The sequence below is a fragment of the Aythya fuligula genome, chromosome 17 (assembly GCF_009819795.1).
Source record: "Aythya fuligula isolate bAytFul2 chromosome 17, bAytFul2.pri, whole genome shotgun sequence".
NCBI lineage: Eukaryota > Metazoa > Chordata > Aves > Anseriformes > Anatidae > Aythya > Aythya fuligula.
In genome coordinates, this window is record NC_045575.1 from 2,236,709 (window position 1) to 2,259,729 (window position 23,021).

General features: G+C 52.8%; 1 protein-coding gene across 1 annotated transcript in view; it reads right to left on the minus strand.

Moving 5' to 3' along the window:
* Positions 1–23,021, minus strand: part of CUX2 (cut like homeobox 2) — a 54,610-nt gene extending 31,589 nt beyond the window's left edge. The window contains exon 1 of the mRNA XM_032199236.1: positions 22,844–23,021. Coding sequence (XP_032055127.1) covers positions 22,844–22,870 — 27 coding nt within the window. The 5' untranslated portion in view covers positions 22,871–23,021. The remainder of the gene's footprint in view (positions 1–22,843) is intronic.

Sequence of the window (23,021 nt, forward strand, 5' to 3'; positions counted from 1 at the left end):
GGAGGTGCAGCCAAAGCGTTTCCTTCGAGCGATGCCGAGGTTCGGCGCGCTCAGCAATTTTCTATTCTCTCGGCAATTTTCTGTTCTACTGAATTAGTAGTTTGTATTGAATTAGTATTCATTTCCTCTAACATGATATATGTAAGCGTAATCGCGTCGGTGACTTTGGCATCGCGTTAGGGTCCGCGACGGGAGCGCAGCCCTGCCCCGGTGGCTTTCGGAGGGGAGCAATGGGGTGAAGGAGGAGCTGCTGGTGGGAAGGCTCCGAGTGTGGGGCCAGATCCTGTCCTCACCACCCAGCCACTGCCCCCAGACACCCCACAAACCACTCAGCCCCTTGCCCCAGCTCCGAGCTGGCACCGTGCCGTGGGATGGGGACGCCAGCTGGATTGCACCAAGCACCCCAGAGGTCCCTGTGGGTTCCAGGGAGCTTTTCCCATTTGCGTCGAACTGAGCTGGGTGTGGAGCACCAAAAAAGGCTGAATTATTGAGGAGGTGGCTTGCAGCAGCTCCCCTGAGAGACAACGTCCCAGCTGCACACCCCAAAAGGGCTGCAGACGCACCGCCGGGTGAAGGGAAAAGCACCCCCAGCATCCACGGGCTGAAATTCACCTGAAGCTGGATTTTCCACGTGGCAAAATCCCTGCATCGCCTAGGAATTCGGGCAGGGCAGCCCTCGATTTGCTGATAAAGTCACAAAGATTGCAAGAAAGGAAACCCTGCAAGAAAACCCGGCACGAATAAAGGAGTTGTGGCACCACACGGGTTGTTATGAGCCGGTCAGCAGCCCTGGTGTGTGACGGGCACGTCGAACACGTGTGTGTGTGTGCAGCACCTCCCTGCTGGTGCCCACGCACGCATCCTGGTGAACTCCAGCACACGAACCCATGCCGGAGCCGGGAAGTTTCCCAGAGCACAGAGCTCCCAGCCGCACGCACCCCGCGTGCTCGAAAACCCTAAGAAAATCCCGAGTCTTCACTGTCAGTGCTGTATATCACTTTGAGATATATACCATATTAGCAAAAAGAACTGAATTATATTGCATTCATGATGCAATTAAACACTTCACTAGGAATCAATGTAAAACTGATGAGGCCTGAAAGTAGTGCATATGGCTTAGAACATTATAAAACATTACCTTCACTCAAATCCTTTTCAGTAGCAATTTAAATCTTCTTACAGTTACTGCTGCCAATGGTAAACCATCTACTGATTCATAACAGTGCATGGGAACGAATGAATTTTTTTAAAAATTTATTCAACTACTAAATTACCCATGAAACCGGAATAGCTGACAGGAGTAATCTGAATTATTATTAGCTCTGCAAGTATTCTGCATTAGCCAATTTAAAACCACGGCTCACAGGCAGAAACCAGTTAGTACAGGCAGGGTGTTAAATGACTGCCATAGTTCTTCATTTTACTGCTGCTTACGTTTAAAGGTCAAGAGATAAAAATTACATATGACTGCAAACACAGAAAGGGTGTTTATCTTTTTTTTTTTTTCTATGAATCAGGTCAAGCATAAACTTTAAAAACATTTGGAGATACAATCGTAGGAACTGCGACGCCTCTGAAGCAGCCCAGGCTTGTGGGGGCCTCACAGAGGTGTTGAGGGGGTTCCTGTTCCTCCTCCTTCCTCGGTTTTGGGTTTTCCTTATGATCTAAATGGGAGAAGACCCAGATGGGTCGGGATTTTGGGGCTCTGCTCCATCAGCCTCATCCCATGCATGGGCACGGCCGCCGGCACCCCAAGCTGTGCATTTGGGGACGAGGACCCGAGCATCCAGAGCCTGGGGGGGACCTGGGAGTGGCAGGAGGGGGCCCTGACCCTTCCCACCACCCACCAGCATCCCAATGGGATGAGGAGGAGGAGGAGGAGGAGGTGGAGGAGGGCAGAAGGGGAGGAAGAGCGCCGTGGCAGCGCGGCGAGGGGGCGGCGTCTCTTGGAGCGCACACAGCACTGCATCATCCTTTCTCTTCCTATTTTCGGTTTTATTAGCAAAGCAGCACAATGTTTATACTAGTGGGTATTACATTTGCCAGAACAATTACAGTATGACAAATGGCACATCAATGTAATCCATCAACCCGGCCGAGACAGGAATCCTTTATCCGGGGCTGCCATTAATTCCCAGCCCACTCCCCGGGGTCCCATGCGTCAGTAGCCGTGACAACCCGGGGGACGCGGTGGCATCTCGCCGGCGGGGACGGGCACCCCGGCGGGGCGCAGGGACCTCGCCCTCGGCGCCGCCACGGCCGCCCCTCTCTGAGCAGGGCCTTCTTGGCATCCAGACCCCGCGGGAGCCCAAAGGCAGCCTGGAGATAGCAGTGGCAGCTGTGGATTCGCCGGTGTCTCGTAGCACGCCTGTGCTCGCGCCCCTCGCTCTCCCTAGAGGATGAGAGTCTCAGATCTCTTGCTCTGGCAGCCCGAGGCCGATGTTGGTGGAAGTTTGCAGAAGTTAATCTCTGCAATGCATACGTCTGCGGTAATTGGGTTAAAATTGACCAAAAGCATCAAATGGTTTGGAGGGAGAGGGACGCTGGGCACCTCAGCTCCATTGGAGCCAGGCTCCAAATGCCACCAGGCTGCTTGGAGCCACTGCAGGCATACTGAGCACAGAAACACAGATTTAGGGAAAAATGCAGCTCGGGAGGGACCAGCCCAAGCCACCCACCAAGCTGGATCATTTTGGACCACATCCCACTGGGGTTTGGAGACCCCCAAGGACAGAGGTGGAAGTGGATGCATCGGGACCAGCTGCTCAGAGGTTGCGGGTTCTCCTCCCTGGAGATCTCCAAGTGCCACCAGGACGTGGTGCTGGGCACCCTGCTCTGTATGGCCCTGATGGGGCCATGTGGGACCAGAGGGACCAGGAGATCCCTGCACATCTCAGCCATTATGGGATGCTGAGGTCCCCACCATCTTCCTGCTGCCCATCGCTCTCCGCAGCCCTTCCCCACCTGGCTCAGCCTGCCGTGGGTTCGAGGTTGCAAGTGGCCATTTCTTTCCCAAAAAAATAAACAAATTCCACCTTGCAAGAACTTCCAGGGGTGCGGCGTACCCTGCAGCTAATGAAATGAGCCAGTGGCTGCTACTCGGAAGCCAAAAGCAGGAGGAAAATCAAAGGCTCCTAATGGACACGCGCTCCGATGTGTAACAACACGAGCACCCGGGGGGCTGCTCCCTGCCAAATCAATCTGGCTGCGGCCCAGGGACGCGGGCAGACAGACCAAACTACCTCACCTGTTTCATTAAGCCATTACCAGAATCATCTTATCCCCATTTATAATGCTCGATACATGCTCTGAAGACTTCCCTCGTACCGTAATTAGACGGAACGCTTAGACGGATGGGTTCAACCGGGATGGCGTTTCGTGCGACTCCGCTGCCTTTCACGGGGGCCTCTCCTGATTTGAAAAATGAGGGAAAAAAAAAAACAACAACACACAAATCCCCTCTGGCTGCAGGTGATCCAGGTAACTACAAGTGCTGCTTCCTGATAATTCAATCCCTTCGATAATTCTCCCGTTTCCTGGCGGTAACGGCAGCAGCCGCCGCGATAAATCCCCTTCCTCCTGTCCTCTCCCATGTTGGGCAATGTGAGGGGCTGGGACACGGCCTCATCCAGTGGCCCCATCAGCCTGAGCCCTGTAAATCATCTCAGAGCCATCCCCGCAATTTATAGGTAGGGCATTAAATATTATGGCCACTGACGGCATCAAATTACGCTTGAAAAATTGAGTTCTGCTGCAAAATGAATTTAAAACCTAAATTAAATTAAAACCTAACTAAATTAAAATTAGGTTTCTAAACTAAAATGACTTTTTAATATTTTCACGAGGAAAAAAAAAAAAAAACAACCCTTCTGTCAACTAATAAAATCTGCCAGTGTCTTTTACAGCTGACAAGCCCTGTCTGAGAGCAGCTCTGGTGCTGCTGCATAACAAATAACCGGCACGGACACGGGGCCGTGAGCTCCGCTGCATCCTCCGACAGGGGCTGGGAAAGGACAGCAACGCCCCCAAGCAATTAAAAAATAATGCTAATTAGCGGGAGCTGAGGAAGCGGCCGGATGGGGCAAACCCAGCCCCGCGTGGAGGGCACGTCTCGGCGGCGTGCCCGTGGGATGCTCGGGAATTGGGCTCAGCGGAGGCTCCCCAATGTGGTTTTCTCCCCGCTCGAGGCTCCCAGACGTTGGCTGCAGCCTCCTGAAGTCTATCCCCGGTCATTAATGGCGGTAATTAATTCATCCTGCTTTTTAAATAGCGTTCGATGTATGAGCCTGCCCCGCTCACGTCTTGATCTCTCGTTGTCACGGCTTTGATAGAAGAGATGCATAAACGGCTCGGGTGACCATACATCTATCGATTATCAGGGCAGGTTTAGCACGAGCGCCCTAACAGGACACATCCAAACGAGCTGCAGGAGCCGGGAGAGATCACGCATGAGGCAAACGGGGCCGTGGAGCCCCCTCGGGTACCTCCTGGTGCCAGGATTTGGAGGACTTTGGTCCCGCGGGACCCCATGGAGACGTGGCACAGGTGGGACCCCACGGTCTGAGCCCCGTCCTGGAGCACCAGCAGCTCCACGGCACTTTCCAAAGGTTTTTTTTTTTTTTTTATCTCCCCGTGTTATTTATTGCTCCGTTACATCGGCAGCTCCCTCTGCGGGGAACTTTCCCTCCGCTCGCCGCGGCTTTGCCAGATCCCAGACTCGGGGGCTCGCCTGCCAGACGCCGAACCCAGAGTCCTCTTTCAACAACATTAATTATCTCTGGCTTTCCATAACAAAAAAAAAAATATCTTGACCCCACTGGCTGCCAATAGCGGGGAAGCGTGCGGAGGAAAAGGCTTTTATCTTTGCATCTCAGAGAAGAGCCTCGTGTTTGATCAGTCGGGGTGTTTTTTTTTTTTCCCTCTTTGTACGTTTTGAACTTTATAGACTGATTAATTCCTCCTATGGCGGTAAACTGCTGCGTACGCTCTCGAGCGTTGACTTGATTTTCCTTCTATTAAAAAAAAAGAAATAAATATCTTCCTAAGAAATTACAGGAGCTTAGCGCATCTTCGCTCCGCAAGCGAGTTGCAAAGAGCCTCAGGCTGAATAATGGGGCAGGGGGAGGGGGACGGGGGCAGATTTCTTTATTTTAAATTAAAGTTAAGGACCAAAGGCATCAGGCTCTCAAGAGTTATTGTGAAAGCCTTTTTAAAAGTCCCAAGTGAATAGTCCACAGTCTCCTAAATGGCCAAGTTTAGAAGCAGAAATGCTCCAGACCTCCACATAGCCCAGGCACAACGGGGACAAGGGGTTGGGATTTTTTTTTTTTTTTTCCTTCTATTTATTATGACCACTGCTTCACAAAACCTGAACAAGACTGGAAGTAGTTTCTGTAAGCCCCGGGCACACAAAGCCTGGCTCTCCTGCGCTTGGCTATCAATAGGGTAACAAATAACCGCCTGTCCCCGCTGCCCGTCAGCACAAAGGATGAAAGTCAGGAGAAAAAGATTGTAGCCATTAAGTTCAAAAGTTAATTTCTCTGGCTAGGAAGAAAATACCCACTCATGCGCCATCGCTGATATCGACAGTCCAGATCAAAGATTCCATTTATTGTAATTTATTCCATACTTTTTCATTTCGCCAAATTATCTTAACCCTTACCTCTTACCACGCATCAATCAGCTCGCTGCAAGAAACTCCGAGCTGTTTACAGAAAATATGGTTCCCATTTTATTCTCTACCTTGCAGTTCAAGCTCCATAATCGTGTCTAACAAATAAAGAATTTGACTGAGTTTGCAGCTCCTTTGGATGATAAATGCTCCCAGATTTATGGTAGTTATTCATGCAAGGACTACATTACATGTAAATCAATACCATAAAGAACAATTTGCTAAAAATATAAATACCATGTTTAGGCTTCAATGATGTTAGCAAAGCGGGATTCTTGTGTCTGCCTGCGAAATAGCTGCACCTGTCCAAGTGACCAAGCAAAGAGCAAAACACACTTGGTGCCAGCCCAGCCTAAAAATAAGAGGCAAGAAGGAGTGGGACCACAGCCTTGAGGGGCTGGGAGGGGTGCTCTCGATCCACGTGAATGCTGTTACAGAAATCCCAAATCATCCTGCTAAAAAGTCAAAAATGCAAACCCAAACCCATGTGCAAGGAGGTATCAGCCTCCATCGGAGGCCGAGCCCCGTCCTCGCACCCGCCTCCAGCTACAAACCACAGCTGGGACCAGCAGCTCTGTGCCTGGTGGCGCTACCCCCAGGACCTCATGAGGGGATTGTTGGAATAAAACTTCCAAAAGGACCCCAAGTCCCTGCCTCTGCGACCCAAAGCCACCACGGCGAGTCCGTCACCAGTCCAGGGGACAGAGCTTGACGCCCCCAAAATGTGAGCTGCCAACCACGTCCCATGGATGCTTTGTGAGCAGGTTCCTGGGGATATGGGATGATGGAACTGGGAAGAAAGTGGGCATTTTGGGGTTTGTTTGTGTTGAGCTTTTCGGTTCCCTGTTCTACAAGGGAGAAGGGACAAGAGGGAGAAGGGACAAGAGGGCGATGTCCCACCCAGCCATTGGAGCCGTGTCCCCCTGTGCTCACCACGAGGCCACAGCTCCTGTGGGTCCTCCCCGCTCTCATTGCCAGGACCTTTAGGGGCAGGCACCCCGCCCACCATGAGGGCAGCAAAAACCGGTTGCAAATTGGGCAGAAACACGGTCAAAATGCACTCCCCTCTGCCACATCGTGCCACTGGAACTGAGGCAGGGCAGGCACAGAGAGCAGGACCCCCAGGACCGAGGGCTGCTGCCGAAGAGAGACATCTCTGGCTGTAACTACATAACTCAGAATAAGAAGACAAAGCTGGAACACAGCGCAATTAATGCAGGAAGCATCGATTTCTGCCCAGCACCAAGCTGCCTCATTAATTCCAGGTGCTCCTACGAGCCGCTTCCAGCACAGGCTGGACTCTGCGACGGGAGGCAGGCGGGAGAACATGGGATGGCAAAACCTCTCCGTGCGTGCCCTTGGCCCTGCTGACATGATGATGGGACGTGGGAAGAGACCCCTGAGTGTGGTTTTTGGGAGCCTCCCCCCATGTCCCCACCATCCCAGGGACGAGGGCTTCACGTTTCACTCGGCGCTGAGTCCCCCCCGCCACAACGAATGCCAAAGCTGGTTTGCACTTGATGGAGCCTGACAAGAGCAACAATCACAGATTAGTACGGAAACTTCTTGCTTTTCAACAAAGGTTAATAAATAGTGACAGCATTAAGTCTGTTCTGATTAACTATGCTGAAAGATATTATTGCCGTTTGTAACGCGGGATCATTATTGGATTAAGCGCAGTGTGTAAAAATGAAATGTGAGGTTTAATCTCCAGCGCAGGCTCGCCGTGCTCTGATGCAGCCCGTGCTGCTCTCAGAGCCTCCTTGCATTAAATTCGGCGACTCGCTCCGTTGACAGATAGCATCTCCCACGCGCTGCCTTTTGAGTTGGTCGGATTTTGCTTTCCTCGACCGGGCACCACGTGTCCTGGCGGAGATCAAGCCCCTGTCCCTGTCCCAGCACAGGGAGGATGGGGCCACACATCCCCTGAGCCCAGCAAGGGGACAGGGACAGGGACAGGGGACACGGCGCTCCCCACGGCACATCCCACACCCCTCTGCTGGGACACCTGGGGGCAGATGTCTGCAGGGAAAACGTTTCTAAACCAGCCACTAACAGCAAAATTTCCAAAGCGACAAGATCAACATAGAGAGACAACATCCATGCAGAGGAGGGGGAAGAGGAGGAGGTGCAGAAACCTAATTATTTGCAGTAACCTGCTAATTTCAGCGTGTCACGTAAATTCTCTTCAGCTGCTCATGCGGCGTTTGCTTACGAGCCTGGCGCTCAGACAGGTGCTGTGGCTTTTAGTTGGACACACTCGGCCCAAATTCACCTGCTGCCAGCCTGCCTAGTGCCAATGTAGCTACACCAGGGAGGAATTTGATCCATTTTTACTCAAAATTGGGAAAGAAATGGCCCCACGCAGCCCCGGCACCTCCCACGGCCCCCCCATGCCGCGCGTCTTCTTTCACCAAGAATGCCACGGCTGTGAAAAACAGGATTCATTTCCTCCAGAAAAAGGCATTTCTGAAGATGTTCTCGCTTGAAATACTGGGAAAACCGATTCTGAACACCTCCCAAAATAAAAGATTCCTTTTTTTATCATTATTTTTTTAGTTTAGGAGCATTCACTCCCGTTTATCGCTCCTGCCATTAGTACTACGCCTACATTATTTCGCTCCACGGCACGAGGACTACTTTCTAACATGACATAATAGCTTAACTATTCAATTATTGCATATTTTCTTATTTTTAAAATCGTTAAGAGCAGCTGCTACTTAGTCCTGATTGAAACCCCTTATCTCCTTCCCCAGATCAAAGGGGTGGCTGCTTGTGGTAATGGAAACGGTTTGACACCTCGATCAAAGCCTCTGCTGTTTGTGCTGTCGGAAAAGTGTTTGACACTTGTGTCAAAGCGTCAAACTATTTCATTACAGCGCCAACCGGAGACACTTTGACTACGGGAGATAAGATGTTTCAATCAATCAGCATCCACAAATGGCCTCCCCCTATGATTAAAAAAAAATAAAAATAAAATAATCAGGTGGTTCTGGCTGGAGTTTGCAAGGTGGCTGCGGGGTGTTATTGCTGCTTATGTGCAATGAAGCAGTGTAGTAACGAGGAATGGCACAAAAGCAAATGCAAAAGCTGAGAAAAGAGAATTTGAAACAAAAATCCTGAAAGTTTAATAAAAAAAATAAAAACGTGCCATTTTTTGGAAGCGCTGAGACATCCCACCTGTATGAACCCAGGGCAGCAGCCAGGGCTCCCAGCAGAGCCACTGGGGAGAGGATGCACGGACCCAGCCCTGCCATCACCACCACTTCCAGGAGAGGTGGCACTGGCATCCCCACGGAGCAAAAAGATTTGCAAAATTTAGTTAAAAAGGAAGATCTCCAATGTCATCAGCTCCTGACAAACCCATGTAGTGGCTGCTGGGGGTCAAAGATGGGATGGTGACATGGGACATGGGATGGTGACATGGGACCAGGGATGCCTGGAGGCACCCTAATGCCACCAGGGCCACCAGCTCCAATCCTGGCTGGGAGTTATCCACTGAGCAAGCACTGCTCGTTTAGCCAATTAATTGCATATTGCCTCCGGCACATTCACCACTCATTTTCCTAAATTCACTGGCTGGCACCCAAAATGAACCATATTCCTCAGGCTCCACCATTTGGGACTTGGACAAGGAGGGGGAAGGTGGCACAGTGGGGTCTGGCTGGGGCAGGAGAGCTGCGTGTGGGATGGGGACGGGGACAGGGACAGGGACAGCTTCTGCCCCAGTCTCTGGGGTGCGGCCGCAGAGCCTCTGCGCTCTCCTCCCTGCAAACTCCCCCTGCAAAATTGGTTTTTAGCAAAGCCACTTATCACCTTAACCATCTATCGATCCCTTGACTCCCGGCCAGCGCTCCCAGGATCCGATAGAGGAAAGGCAGAAAAACACGGCTGCGAGGGAGTGCTCTGGGCAGCTCCGCTCCAGCCGCCCCTCACCTGGGGGAGCTCTGCCTGGGCTGGGGGACACGAGCGGGTGAGGACTGGCACAGATAACCCATCTCGCTGCCACCTGGGCCAAATCCTGCCCTCTGAGGCGGCTGCAGCCGGTCAATATATCGATGGGAAGCTCGGGCAGGCGGCCAGAGCGGGTGCGGGCCCGATTCGACGGCACCCTGCGCCACTCCGGCTGCTGCTCAACCCCAAATTTCACAGGAAACAAAACAGGAAAACCAAAGGAAACCATTTGTGCTTTTGCCAGGAAAATGGAAAAGGAGGAAGCTGGAGGATTATCCGTGGGGACCTCTGCGGATGGAAACACAAGGGTTTGGATAGCTCAAGGGAAAAAATCCTGGGCCGCGTTGGGTCCTGCCCACCTTGAGCTCTGGAGCTCAGGAGATTGGTTTCGAACCAGCAATATGCACATCATTCACTCGGCTCTTCTTTTTAAGATAGATTTGTTGCCTGGATTTTAGAGCTGCTCCCCAGACACGTTCTCACCCAAGGGACGATCACGACAGAGAATAAAAACCAAAATCACCTGAGCCCCATTCTGCAGGAAAACAACCCCATCTCCGGCACGCTGCCTAACCCCAAGCCGTGCAGCCAAGAAAGTCACAAGGTTTTTGAAAAGGACCCTTCCTTCTTCCCCTGGGTGACAGCCACGCAGCAGAGGTGACGGAGCCACCGGGACGCGCTCAAGCACCAGCAGCAAGCCCAGCCCGGCTGGGATTGAGCCAACACCGAGCCGAGGATATCCGAGCACCCCAAAATATCACAGGGGGGTCTCAGAGACACCTTCCCTCATCTGCTGGGGACAGGACACCCCGTGGGAAGGTGCAGCAGTGAAGGTGAGGAGCAGGCAGCAGAGCGCAGCCCCCGGCCCCGCGCGCTTCCCAGCAGCATCGATCTCCCCGCGGTAGCAGCCAGTATAATTTTGCTTGGCTTCAAATACCTGGCGATCATGAATTCTTTGGCCACAAGGTTATAAAGCATTCTCTAAAACATGAGAAAAAGATTAAGCCTGCTTATAGTTAATAATATACTGTATACTGTCTATCAAGCTGGCTGTTTGCTATTGAGAGCCTACTATTAGACACTTATTTAAAAGGCCTTTCAAGGCTTCCGAAGAAAGTGCAGTTATGCATTTTTTTTTTTTTTTTTTTCTGGCAAGAACTACTATAGATAAACATCAATTTGCTCCTGCAGATCACAGTCACAGTAAATAAATTTTTCAGGAAGCTAAGTTCCATACAAAGACTTCTCAAAGCTCCCATTTCACACAACATCAATGTTTGGCCTCTGAGAAATAAAAGCTCTGAGGTTGCTTTATCCAAAGCTAAATTATCAATTGTAGCTGCTTAGAAAAAAAATAAAAATAAAATAGGGCATTGCAATGAGAAACCAGCGTGGGGACGGGAAGGAGACAACACCATTTGTAGACAGCGTGGCCATTCAGAGACAAAATGGGGAAAGACAGCGATTTTGCTGGCAATTGATCGGGTCTTTTTGCCTCTGCAAAGGCTTCAGCAGCCCAAAACTTTTGGGTGAAGGGCTCTGCGGCCGTGCAGCGGGCGGCATTACCGGCTGGCTTGCCAACAACCAGCTTCGGGCAGGCTCGGCAGCCAGCGCTCTCGCTATTTTCTTTTATGGCTTTTTCAAGTAGCAGGCTGGGATTATCCATTACGGAGTATTTGTCACCAAAAAACCCCACGCCGGCTGTAACAGTAAAAGCGGCGGCTCCTTGGCTTGCAGCCGAGCGGGGAGGACGTGCAGCCCAACGGGGACCCCTGGCGCCTTTCCAAGCAGCTCGTCCTTGTAGAGGACAGAGGAGGGGGCCGTGGCACCCCACATCCCATATCCCACATCCCACATCCCATATCCCACATCCCATCCCGTATCCCGTGGCGGTGCCGCAGCTGCGGCCGTGCCACACATGCCTTGTGGCAGCCCCGGGACCTGCTGGCACTGTCGGAGCCAGGAGCGTGCTAAGGCTCAGGACGCTCCATCTGCTCGGTGTTGGAAGGGATGCTGGGCTCTGTTATTCTGTAATTATTAGCCAAAAATAAGGGACGAATGCAGAAACCCTTCCAGGCGGAGGTAAGGCGTGCTGGTGGGAAGGGATGGGTAAGGAAAAGATGCCTTCTGCCAAAATGCGACCCGCGTGTCCCCCGAGGCTGTGCCTAACACACCCGAATACCCCAAGCTGTAGGAGCCTCATACCTGGAAGAATGGCTTAAACCTCCCAGGGGAAGGAGGACAAGATGACATGCTGGTCTCGGTGACTCCTGCTCAAATTAGTGCAGCCTGCTCCTGATACAAGAGGTTGTACCTGCCAGCCTTGGGACTGCCACCAGCACGGCTTCGCAGACCCAAATTAACCCGGCGCTGCGAAGCAGCAACCTTCCTTCGTTCCCTTAAATTGCAAATTAAGGAGCACGGCGACACTTCCCACCTCGCCGCTGCCACCCGCTCCCCTCGCGGGGGGGACCCCGGCACCCGCCACATGTTTTTGGGGTCATTCCTGCCCAAGCAAGGACAGCAAAGCCCAGGCTCTGATCCGCGCTTCATTTACTTACTTCGTTGCTAAACACAAAGGCAATTAGGAGAGTTAATAAGTCACCAGAGGAGCCGCTGCCTTTCTCAGGCCTAAAAACCAGGCACGTCCCCGCTACCTGCCAAAGGGCACCCACGACGGATCATCGCTGTCCGTGCTTTCTGAGCGGTTATTAAAAATAAAAGCCAGGTCAGCTGCCCCCCTACTCTTTATGAAAACGTTTTCCTTTCAACCCGCCCCAGAAAACAACCAGCGGGCACTCGACAGAGAAGCGCATCCTCCGTCACCAAAATAAACTGAATTTGAAAGTCGGGAACTCGTGACACCCGTTGCTCTCCCGAAAATAAACCTGCCGGGGATGATATAAGCTGCGTGTTTAACCTTCTGACGTTGCTCATGTTTTTAGCAGAAACCGATCCGTCGCCCACCCTGGCCGCTGCCACCGCGATTGTAGCACGGTCCCGCAGCCTTACTCCCATCCCCACAGAGCTGTGACCTTAACTGATCCACGGGGAGAGGGGAAATGTTTGTTTAGGTGAAGGAGACGGCCAGGAGGGACAAGCTTCAAAAGTAAAATTAAAAGCAAAATTGCAGAGCACCCAGGGCAAAGCCACGCAAATTGCCTCTACGACCAACTTCTCCATATCAATACCTGCCAGCAACGGGGCTTCCCAATGATCCCTCAGCGCCCACCAAACAGCCCCAAAGTAACCCTTAATCCAGTGGCACTGCTTTGCCAAGTTGTATTTATGAGACTTTTACCTTTCCTGTTACTGGAAATGCGCGAGGGAGGGAGGTGGGAGTTTAATTTTCCAGCAGGCCCATTATGCCAGTTGTTAATGCTTGCTTCGGGCCGAAATTTTGACACAGCAGCTTCTACTTAAGGGGAAATGTAATTTATGCACGCCTGTGCAAAAAGAAACGCACGCGAGCATTACGATGCAACGCAGCACACCGAGCTTGGGGTGCCTTTTGCACCTCGAGCACTCCAAAAAAAAAAAAGGGCAAAAATAGCATCCCCACCCCAAATTTAACTTCGAGTGGGAATTCGTCTCTTGTAGAATGAAGGGTGGTGATGAAATCGGCCGAGTGACTCCCTTTGAAGGCTTCTTGCACCCAGGGTGTGGGCTGGAGACCTTCAGGCTGGGGCTCCTCGGCTGGCGGAGAGACCCCTGAGCCCTTGGGGACATCCCCAAGTAGAGGCACGGTCCCTTTGGGGACCCTGCTACGGTAGGCAAAATCTGCTCACTGGTTGGGAAGTGTTTTTTCCATCAATAACAGAGCTAAACCAAGCCTTTGGCTCACCCTCTCCTCTCCTGAGGAGCACCACAGATTTGTGAGTTGGCTGGCAGCCCAAAGCCGTGCGGTGGGCAACGCAGGTGACTTCTTTTGGGGAGAGGGGACGTGGAGGGGGGGACAGCCCCGCGCCGAGCTGCGTGCGAGTGCGAGCAAACAGTCCTGTAAATAAAGAGCACCTCCGCCCTGTCTCCACAATGCTACCCTTATTGAGTGAGTCAGATGTTCTGCTGATTAAAAATTGATCCATTTCAAAATCTAATCAACAGAATAGGATTCTTTCATATGTTATCAAGGCAGCTGCTGACAACAAAAACCAAACCTGTTATTAACCCATGAACCCCAATGACCTGAACCTGGCTGGGCTCTGGAACCGTAAATTATTCAGTAGTCCAAGAGCAATCCCGTAAGCCTGATGAATTTACGCACCGACTGGAGCCTTTGTGGGTTAAAGCCAATATCACAGCCCCACGGGTCCCTGGGGACGCGGTTCATGACACGCTGCCATTCTGTGTCATGCCTGTGAATACATTACCGGCGTCTGCTCGGCTTCGCCTTTCAAATGTCTACTTCTTTTCTTTTTTTTTTTTTTCTTTTCCTTTTTTTTCCCATATAAAACGACTTTCGGGGTCGGCACGGCACCGGAGGGAGTGGCCGCGGCACTCACTGGAAGGGTCCTGTGCAGCAGTGCTACAGGGCTGGGAGCCCAAAAGTCCCATGGACGTGCCACGCGGCCAGATCTTGGCACAAGTCTTTGCTTTGGAGCAAAATCTGAAGAAACGAGAGACGAAGAGCAAATGCTTCCCACCCCTGCTTGGAGTTGTTGCTCTCCGGGGCGGTGATGCTTCTCCATTGCCATGCCTTGCCCCGGGCACCGCCGCCTACCTGCCTCCAGCTCGGGATGCTTTCCAGGGCAAAGCCCCTGCCCTCGGCACCGCTGCACGTTTTTTATTTTCCATCTCCATCCCGTCGAGGTCCCAACCCCGGTGCCAGGCGGCTGCGTCATTCACCCGGCGTAGGAGGCTTCGACCAGAATGGGAAGAAGTCGGCGCCGCATAAACCGAGCTGGAAGCCGGCGACTCTTCCCTTAAATACTAATATATTTATAAGTTCAACGACTCTCTGACCTCCCCTTAAAGCCAAAACAACCCCCGGGGAGCCCCCTCAGAGCTGCCGCTATCGATCCCGTCTGGCTGCCAGCTCGCGGCGAGCATCGCCCCCCAGGGAAAAGCCCCTCCTGCCCCACGGAAAAGCCCTCGGCAGCCCCCTGGGTAAACGAGGGGCACCAGGGTCCCGTGCATCCCCGATCTGGGCTCCAACAGTGCCTGCTGAGCCCTTCTTTCCCCACCTAAAACCTGGGGGATGCAATTCTGCCTGCAGCAACAGAGCCAGAACCGTAGGGCTTTCTTCAGTCCTGGTGCAGTGAAAGAGCTCGGGGAAAGGACCGGCTCCATCCAGAAGCTCAGATGCACGGAAGGAGTGCACCACGGCTCTCAACAGGGCAGGAGAAACACCAGTTATTGACTTTTTTTTTCCCATCCAAGTCCAGCAGTGCTCTAAAACCAACCCAGGGAGCAGCAGCAGCAGCAAGTGGCTCCCAGCGCTGCCAGCAAAAACACAAGCATTTTCATGCTGTTTTGTTTGGTTTGTGTGGTTTTTTTTTTAAAGCTTCCCTGGTTAAAGCCTTCTGGCTTGACATCACCAAGCTTTGCATCTCTCCGAGGGATGCTCTGGATGTGATTCTGCAGCTCTGCAGCCCCTGGCTATGGGATACATCCACTGAAACGTGGCTGGGGGGTCCCCGATGAGACCCCCAATATTCCACACAGCATCAAGAAACAGGGCCAGGGGGAAAAGCCCAGGGCAGGATGTGGCCAAGGGCCTCCAGCATGGGCACTGCAGCAACGTGTGAACCACTACAGGTCCTCTGCACCATCATCATCACCGCCAGGGAGGAAGGCTCGCCCGCGATCGCTGCTGGAAGGGCAGGCGGGATCGGCCCCTGGGCTCCCTCCTCGCTACCTAATAATCACACTTGTGCGAAGCTGTTGCCGTACATAACGAAAAGAGAAAACATCCTTGGAGAGCCTAACAATCAGACAATTTTTAAGATCATGGAGCATTAAACCATTCCCAGTAGGGTTTACTAATCAAACAGCGAAATCCTTCATAACCAACCAATCCCTACAGAGCAATTAAATCCTTCCCCTTTAAAACACTTGGCACACTGTCTGGGGACGAAAAGAAAAATTTGCAAAATTCATTTGATAAATTAACCAGGGAAAAGAAAGAAGTGAATCAAGCTTTGTTCTTTTCATTTTTTTTAATTATGGAATTCACAATGCCTGAATAATGTTTAATAAGAACTATGAAAAATTCCTAACAGTATTACAACACAACACAAAAGAATTAACCTGGTTACCGTGAAAAATTGCATATTTAATTAAGAACAGAGAGTTCAAAACTATCCAGAGATTTCAAAAGTACTGCTGCCTAAGGGGCTAAATTACACGCTCGCAGTGCTGCTAACAGGGCTGGAGCGCGCAATCATTACCCAAGTGTCCCCATTAAGTGACAATGGGCAGATGACATCAAATTCATTTCAAAAGCAACAGGAACTGAAGCATTCACTTGGGTAGTGGAAGGCAAAGCGACTACCCTGCTGGTATAAACCAGACCCCTTGTTGATAAAGGCAATAATTAAAGAATAATGTTAATTAGCTGCTTTTATTTGAAGGAGCGGCGCGGCGGCCCCGGCTCCGCTGCCTCCACGGCGCGCGCCGTGCTCACATGGTGGGGAACTGCAAGGGCAAAACCATGTCCCCGGACAGCCACACCAATCACTCCTTTTGGGGCCAAAAAGCGGTGTTTTGGCAAACCCAAGGTGTTGGGGACAACAAGGCAGGAGGCTCGCAGGGGTGCAGGGCAGGTGGTCCCCATGAGCATCCCTCCCAGCCCCGGCACCAAAGGCATGGAGGGGGAAGCCAACGTGCCCCACGGGGGGATTTTGGCAACGCTGCTCCTCCAACCCGTGTCCCTCCATCCCTCGCCGAGAAGATGGGGGAAGAGCAGGGTAATCATTACCCAGCTCCGGCGATGAAGCAATGTTTGCAAAATGCTCCGGGAGCCGCGGCCGAACACCGTCTACCCCAGACCAGAGGGGCACGATTATTAATCAAGACCATTAATAAAGACCACAGCGACGAATAAAGACCGAACGCCCTCAGCAATAACGCAGCAGCCGGGTCGCTCCCCAGATCCCGCGGAGACGAGCGGCCGTGCTTATGCTGCACATTACGAGACCCGCTGCCAGCACCAGGTAATACTTTACGATGTTATCCTGACGGAGGAAAACAAAGGGAGCCCGAGGTCCTGACTTCAGTGTAAAACTGCAGGAGCGTTACCAAAGGCAACCGTAGCATGCTCGGAGCGGCTGACGCACGGCGCAGTTCCCACTAGAGTAATATTTACACGGGGTTCAAATTGGTTATTTACTTTTTTAGAAATCCGTGTTGCAGAAGAACTAGCTAGCACGCACGCACCGAGCAATTAATATTAAAACAGCCGCGCATTAGCAGCAAGTCGCTTAAACTGCAGCTAAATCAATGCTCCGGGGTCCTGTTGCAGCTTCGGGGAAATCATTAAATGTTACACCAAACTAGTCAAAAAAATAATTACACAGCGAGGCCATATTAAAAAGCACTGAAACCACTCTGGAACGAGGCCTCGGTACGTGTATCCGTGCCAGCGCCTGCGTGCGTGGGACCGGGAAGCTCGGCTGAGGAGAAATTCCCCATTTCCACCACGCCTGCACAGCCTCCTGCCTGGCTGCATACACCCCTTGGGGGCTTCTCACCCCAAAACCGTGGTTTGCAGGAATCCTCCATGCCCACGAGTGGGGAAACTGAGGCACGGAGGCGTGAGGCAGCAAGGGAGCGTGGTGCTGATGCTGGCAGGGTTTGTTCTTCCCACCCAGGTTTTGCTGCCACTGCAAGGCGTGCCGAAAACCGCAGGAAAGCAGGAGCCACAAAAGCAGGTAATGAGAGAACTCTCCATCATGGATGCTAACGCAACACGCACCAGAAAGTGTTACGGAAGGGGAAAACTTTTTAATAAAGTCTGCAAGTATATATTCCTCCTTTATCAACCTCAAGATTTATTGACCGGAGAAGCCATATTGACTGAATAAATCTTGATAATGACCCCAGCAGAAGTCAATACCTGCTTATTATCTCCCAAGTTGGGGAATTACATCTTTCTATAATAGGAGCAGGAGGGTACAAAATGTTCTGAGAAACTTCCCGGAGCCTTTCTGGGGAAATGGATGCCCTCGACGTGCCTGTTACCATCCCAGAGGGAGCCTTCCCGGCCGTCAGCACCCGTGCTGCACCACTGATTGCTCTGCACCTTGAGGAAAGCCGTGTTTGAACCCTAAATTAATTTAAATCCGAGTAAGGCTCGGCCCCAGGGTGCTTCAGGTCCCCATTGTGGATAACGGCCCTGCAGTTTTCCTTTTGTCGGGTTGGAGCTGCAATTCCCAGGGAAATTCCCTGAAATTCAGGACCAGGGACTTGGCCATACAGCAACATAACTCTGATGCCCACGGATATGGGGCTGCCCCCAGGATCCCACAACCTCTGCTTTCCCCTGGGTGGCAAAAGCAGGAGGGAAAGAGGGAGAAATTGAGGGGCACTGCCAGCCCCAGAGCCACAATCTCACCGCCGAGCCAAGCCAGGACTTGTGCATTCAGAGATGGCGTTTCGTTTGCCAACCGGTAACCTGACGTTCAGCGGAGAAAACAGCAGCTCTGGGACCGGAGCACGCAATTATGCCTGCATTTTTATGTGGAGTCTCTGCAGACAGCAAGAAAAATTAACTGGAGGGAGCCGCTACTGTGCCAACATATGGAGGGAGATGAATAGCTAGTTCTCCATGCTCCGCTGAGGTTATCTAGTTAAGCAAGTACCTCCTAAAGGACTCGCAGGCTGGGAGTGTGCTGTTTGCTTAATCTGGTCATAAATAATAATTCGGATCGCCAAACGTTTTAGCATTCAGCTCCACCTGCACGCAACCGCCCTGCTGTGCCGCACCAGGCTCGGGGAGCCCTGCCACCCCGCGCCGCTCACCCCAGTCGGTGCCCAGTGCTCCCAGTTTAGCCCCACAGCCACCAGACCAGTAAGGCTGTGACCCTTCTCTGCAATCCCACGGGAACAAATGATATTTTCATCCCTGTCCCCCGTTCGCCTCGTGGTCACAATCTCTCCCCCCCCCCCCCCCCCAAGGCCACAGAGACAATCCACTAAACTGGATCAGGAGGCCAGCGCACATATCTCTAATGGGCTGCGGCACGCACACAATTAATTAATGGATTTATTAATTAGGGAAGAAGTCACTCTTCGGGCTGGAATCGGGGTCACCGGTTTCTAAAGCGAGAGCCGCAGAGCTAAAGATAAACTCTCATTTTCTGCAGTTCTCTGCTCGTCTGGCAGCGTCTCAATTATTCAGCCACAAGGTAAAAAAAAAAGAAAAGAAAAAAAAAAAAAACACAACACGTTACACCTCAGGAACTTGAACTTTCTGCTCGTGGCAAGGCCAAGGGCCAGCAGCAGGTGGGAGCAGTGTGAGGCCAGCAAGGTTTCAGAGGAGCAGGCAGGAGCATCAGCTGCCCACGGGTGGCTGCGATGTCCCTGCGCGGTGCCACACCACAGGGACAGGCACTGCTGGTTACTGCACACCTTGAGCTACAAGGAAACAGGGCTTCTGGGCGAAGGAAAGAAATGTCCCTGCCAAAAGACAGGCTGTAGGGCGCAGCACTGACAGCAGACAGCAGAGAAACCCCATGGGAAAGCACCAGGAGGGCTTCCAGGGGAGCGCACGGCTATCGGGCACCAGGGAACCCAGGCACAAGACGGACGCCTGCAGAGAACCAGGCTTCGTTATTTCCACTGCTGCTAAATTTGCATTAATTCTCCAAACACCGTCATTCTCCAGCCCACGTCCCACCTGCCTGGCGCACGGGGAGAAGCTGGAGCCACCGGGAAGCCCCAAACGTCTCAACCACCCAGCAGCGCCCCGAGCCAGCCCCGCACGGGCACAGGATTTGCTCACCCACCCTGAGATCTCCGCGTGGGAAGGAACACCGACGCTCACGAGGGGTGGGAAGCATCGTCCCTTATCCCACCGAGGAGCTTCCCATCCCTTGACAACATAGCTCAGCACCCTACAGACCCACCACAACCACAGCGTGGTGGGGAAGAGACACAGCGGGGGCTTCCCCAGCCCCCAGCACCATCCCCGAGCTCATTTTGGGCTCTCCTTGCCCTTTGCCCTTTGGGCACGGTGCCCCCTGGCACCTGCCCACCCTTCAACACCCACTCCTTGCTCTCCTTGCTGCAGAGGACACCTCTGCCAAGCGGGGTGAGCACGGATTTGCCTCCATGCCACAAGGAACTGGTGCCCATTGCTGGGTCAGATCCACCAGCACCCATGTGCCATACCCCAGGTGAATTTTGACTCGGGCCTCCGACGGGCTAGGAGCACAAAAAGAAACCGTTTCGGCAGCACAGAGAGCCTGGGGCTGCTGGCAGGGCTCTGGAGAGGCTGGAGGAACCCAGGAGATCCCACAGCTCCCTCCTTTATAGCCCCAAAACCACGCAGGACTGGGGGGGGGGGGGCGAGGAAGTGAAGCTCCCCTGCTCGGAGCCCAAAGCAGCGCCGCCAAGTTTATCAGTCCAAGCTTCAGGAATTAAGCTTCAGCCAAGAGGACTGATAGCTTATTTACTGCTGTCATCTATATAAAGAAGAATTTTGACACATTGTTAAATGATAGCACATTTAGATAAGTCAAGCTGTCATATCATTTAATGGATGTCTAAACTCCCTCTGTAGCTGATATGTAAAATTTATGCACTTCAGAATATCATAAGGTTATAATATTTTAATCACATCCACATCTTTTTTTTTTTCTTCTTTTTTTTTTTTTTTTTTTTCCCTTTCCTCCCCCTAAACTTGGAGAAGACGCCAGCCACCGCAGCGCGCGCGCGGCGAGGCTGCCGGCGCGCCGCGATCCGGCAGGGGCAGCGCCGAAGTTTTCTGCCCAAAGTCCCCGCCAAGTCTGCTCCTCCACGCGGGCACGCAGCGAGCGGGTGCATTGCAGGGAATAAAGCGAGCAGCGTTTCCTTTGACGAAGCCAACGCCGGAGCCATGTAGCCAGAGCTAATCTGCATAATGAGATGTGGAGACATTTATAAAAGATGGCTATAATAGGTCTCTCTCCCCTCACTTGCCGTTGTATTTATTATCCCAAATCAGCAGCTCGCAACTCTTCCCTTTTTTTTTTTTTTTTTTTTTTTTTGCTGTTTTACCACGGAGTGGGTTAGATTAGCATCCGGAATGCGGCGTGCGTAATCCGTACGGCGCTAAACCGAACATAATAAAACAAGAGCAAATTAAAGCACGGGAAAAAAAAAATCAAGGTATGGAGCCCGTTATGACTATTACACACAAGAAAGCTGTAAAAAAATACTGCATTAGTAATGTACACAATAAAACAATCTCATAACCCAGTGAAATATGTCTGGTATTATCTTTGATAGAATTTTATCTCTTCTCATTTCCGAGACTATTTGCTGTAAAAAGGCTCGATGCCGTTTCGATCAAAGTGCTACCGAGGAGCACATTATCTACATGTTTTACATATGCCCACCATTCATCAGGGCTGCTCAAACTCTGCCATTCCCAGCAAGCCCTAGGCCAGCAGAGCCGCTCAGACACATGCATTAAAGAGAAAGAAAAAAGGAGAAAGGAGAAAAAAAAAAAAAAAAAAAAAAGAAAAGCTCTCAGAAGAAGAATAAATGGATTGTTTCCCTTCTTTTTTTTTTTTTTTTTTCTTTTTAAATAGAGGGCATCAGGCCAAGCTGGCACAAGGTCACCTTTCCCACCGGGAGCCCGGGGAGGTGGCAGCACCGCTGCCTGGACACAGGTCCCCCACCAGCACCGCTGCCGTCCCCGCTCAGCGCCCACCTCCCCGCCACGCAAAGTTGCCCCCTGCCACCCGCCCCGCTCCGCTGACCCCATGGCAAAGTGGCTGCCGATATTTGCCTTGAATCCCAGGTTCTGCACCCAAAAACTCAGCGGCGTGATGCACCGAGGGATGCTTTTGTAGCCGGGGCGCTCGCAGCCCTAACCCCTTTCCCACCACAATGCCATAAGCCAGCAGCGGTGGCGAGCCGGCTCTCCGTGCTACCTGCATTACTTTTCGGGTCGGCTATCGCAGACGCAGCCCGGAAAGCCGCTTAAAAACCAAAACGCATTAAAATGCCCCAACTGCCGATACGCCACCGGAGCCTTTAAACCGCCTTGAGGTTTGTTTACTCCCCCCCCTCGCGTTTTTAAACTCCGGGCCACCCTGCGGGGCCAAAAACCCCTTTGAACACCCGTGCAAACCAACCTTTGGGGTTGGGTTTCGCCCCCTTTTCGGCGGCAACCTCTGTTCAAGCAGCAGCTATTGTGTTAATTGCCGGGGCTCCTCGCCACCCAGGTAGGTGCCCGTGGCAAGCGGCCGGTTGGGGAGCAACCCCTCGTCCCTCCCCGGTTTCCCCGTCCCTCCCTCCCGTTAACAAAGGGACTTACCGTGAATTTCCCGGCCCTCCGGCAGCCTACAGCTGGATACCAGCAACCGTGACCTGCACGGAACCACAAAGGAGCTCTCCGGCGGCGCCCAGATAGCTGGATCCATCCCGGGGCCGCCTCGCCCGGCGATCACATCGCACCCCAGCCCCGTACCTCGGAGCCCCGACACCGCTCCCGACAAACCGGGACACTGAGGGGGGTGGGGGGGATAAAAAAAAGCCCCCGGGGAGCAGCCCGATTCCTCACGCTGCCTCCTCCAGCCCCCAATAACAATAGGAGAGCAGGGGGGGGGGGGCTCCGGCCGGCCCCGGGCACGTCTCCACCTCCTCTCTTCCTCCTCCTCCTCCTCCTCCTCCTCCTCCTCCTCTTTCCCCTGTGCTACGATCGCGAACCGAGCCCCCCCCCTCAAATCTCCGAGCCCCCCCCCCCTTCCTCCTTCGTTCCCTGCCCGGTCGCTTCCACCGGGCGGCACCTGCGGCTCCGGGGTCGAGGTTTTTTTTTTGGGGGGGGGGGGGGCAAAACTTGGCAGCGGGGCTGCCTGGAAGGGTTTTATTTTATTTTATTTTATTTTATTTTTTGGGGGAGGGTGTCCGTCTGTCTGTCTGTCTGTCTGTCCGTCTGTCTGTCCCCAAAGTTCAGCCGCCGCCCTCCCAACTTGCCGCCCGCCGGGGCGGGGCACGGAGCCGCCGCCCCCCCCCAAACCCCCTCCCCATATTTCTCTCCCTTCCCGACCCCGGTGCCGGCTCTGTCACCTTGGGGCGGGGGCCGGGTGGCTCCATGCCACCCGCTGCTGCTTCTTCTGCTTCTGCTTCTCCTCCTCCTCCTCCGTGCTCCCGGCGGCACCGAAACAAAGAGCGGAGGAGCCGGCGGAGAAGGAGCCGGAGCCGGTGGAGGTGGAGGCGGCGGCGGCGGCGGGGGATCAATTCCTGA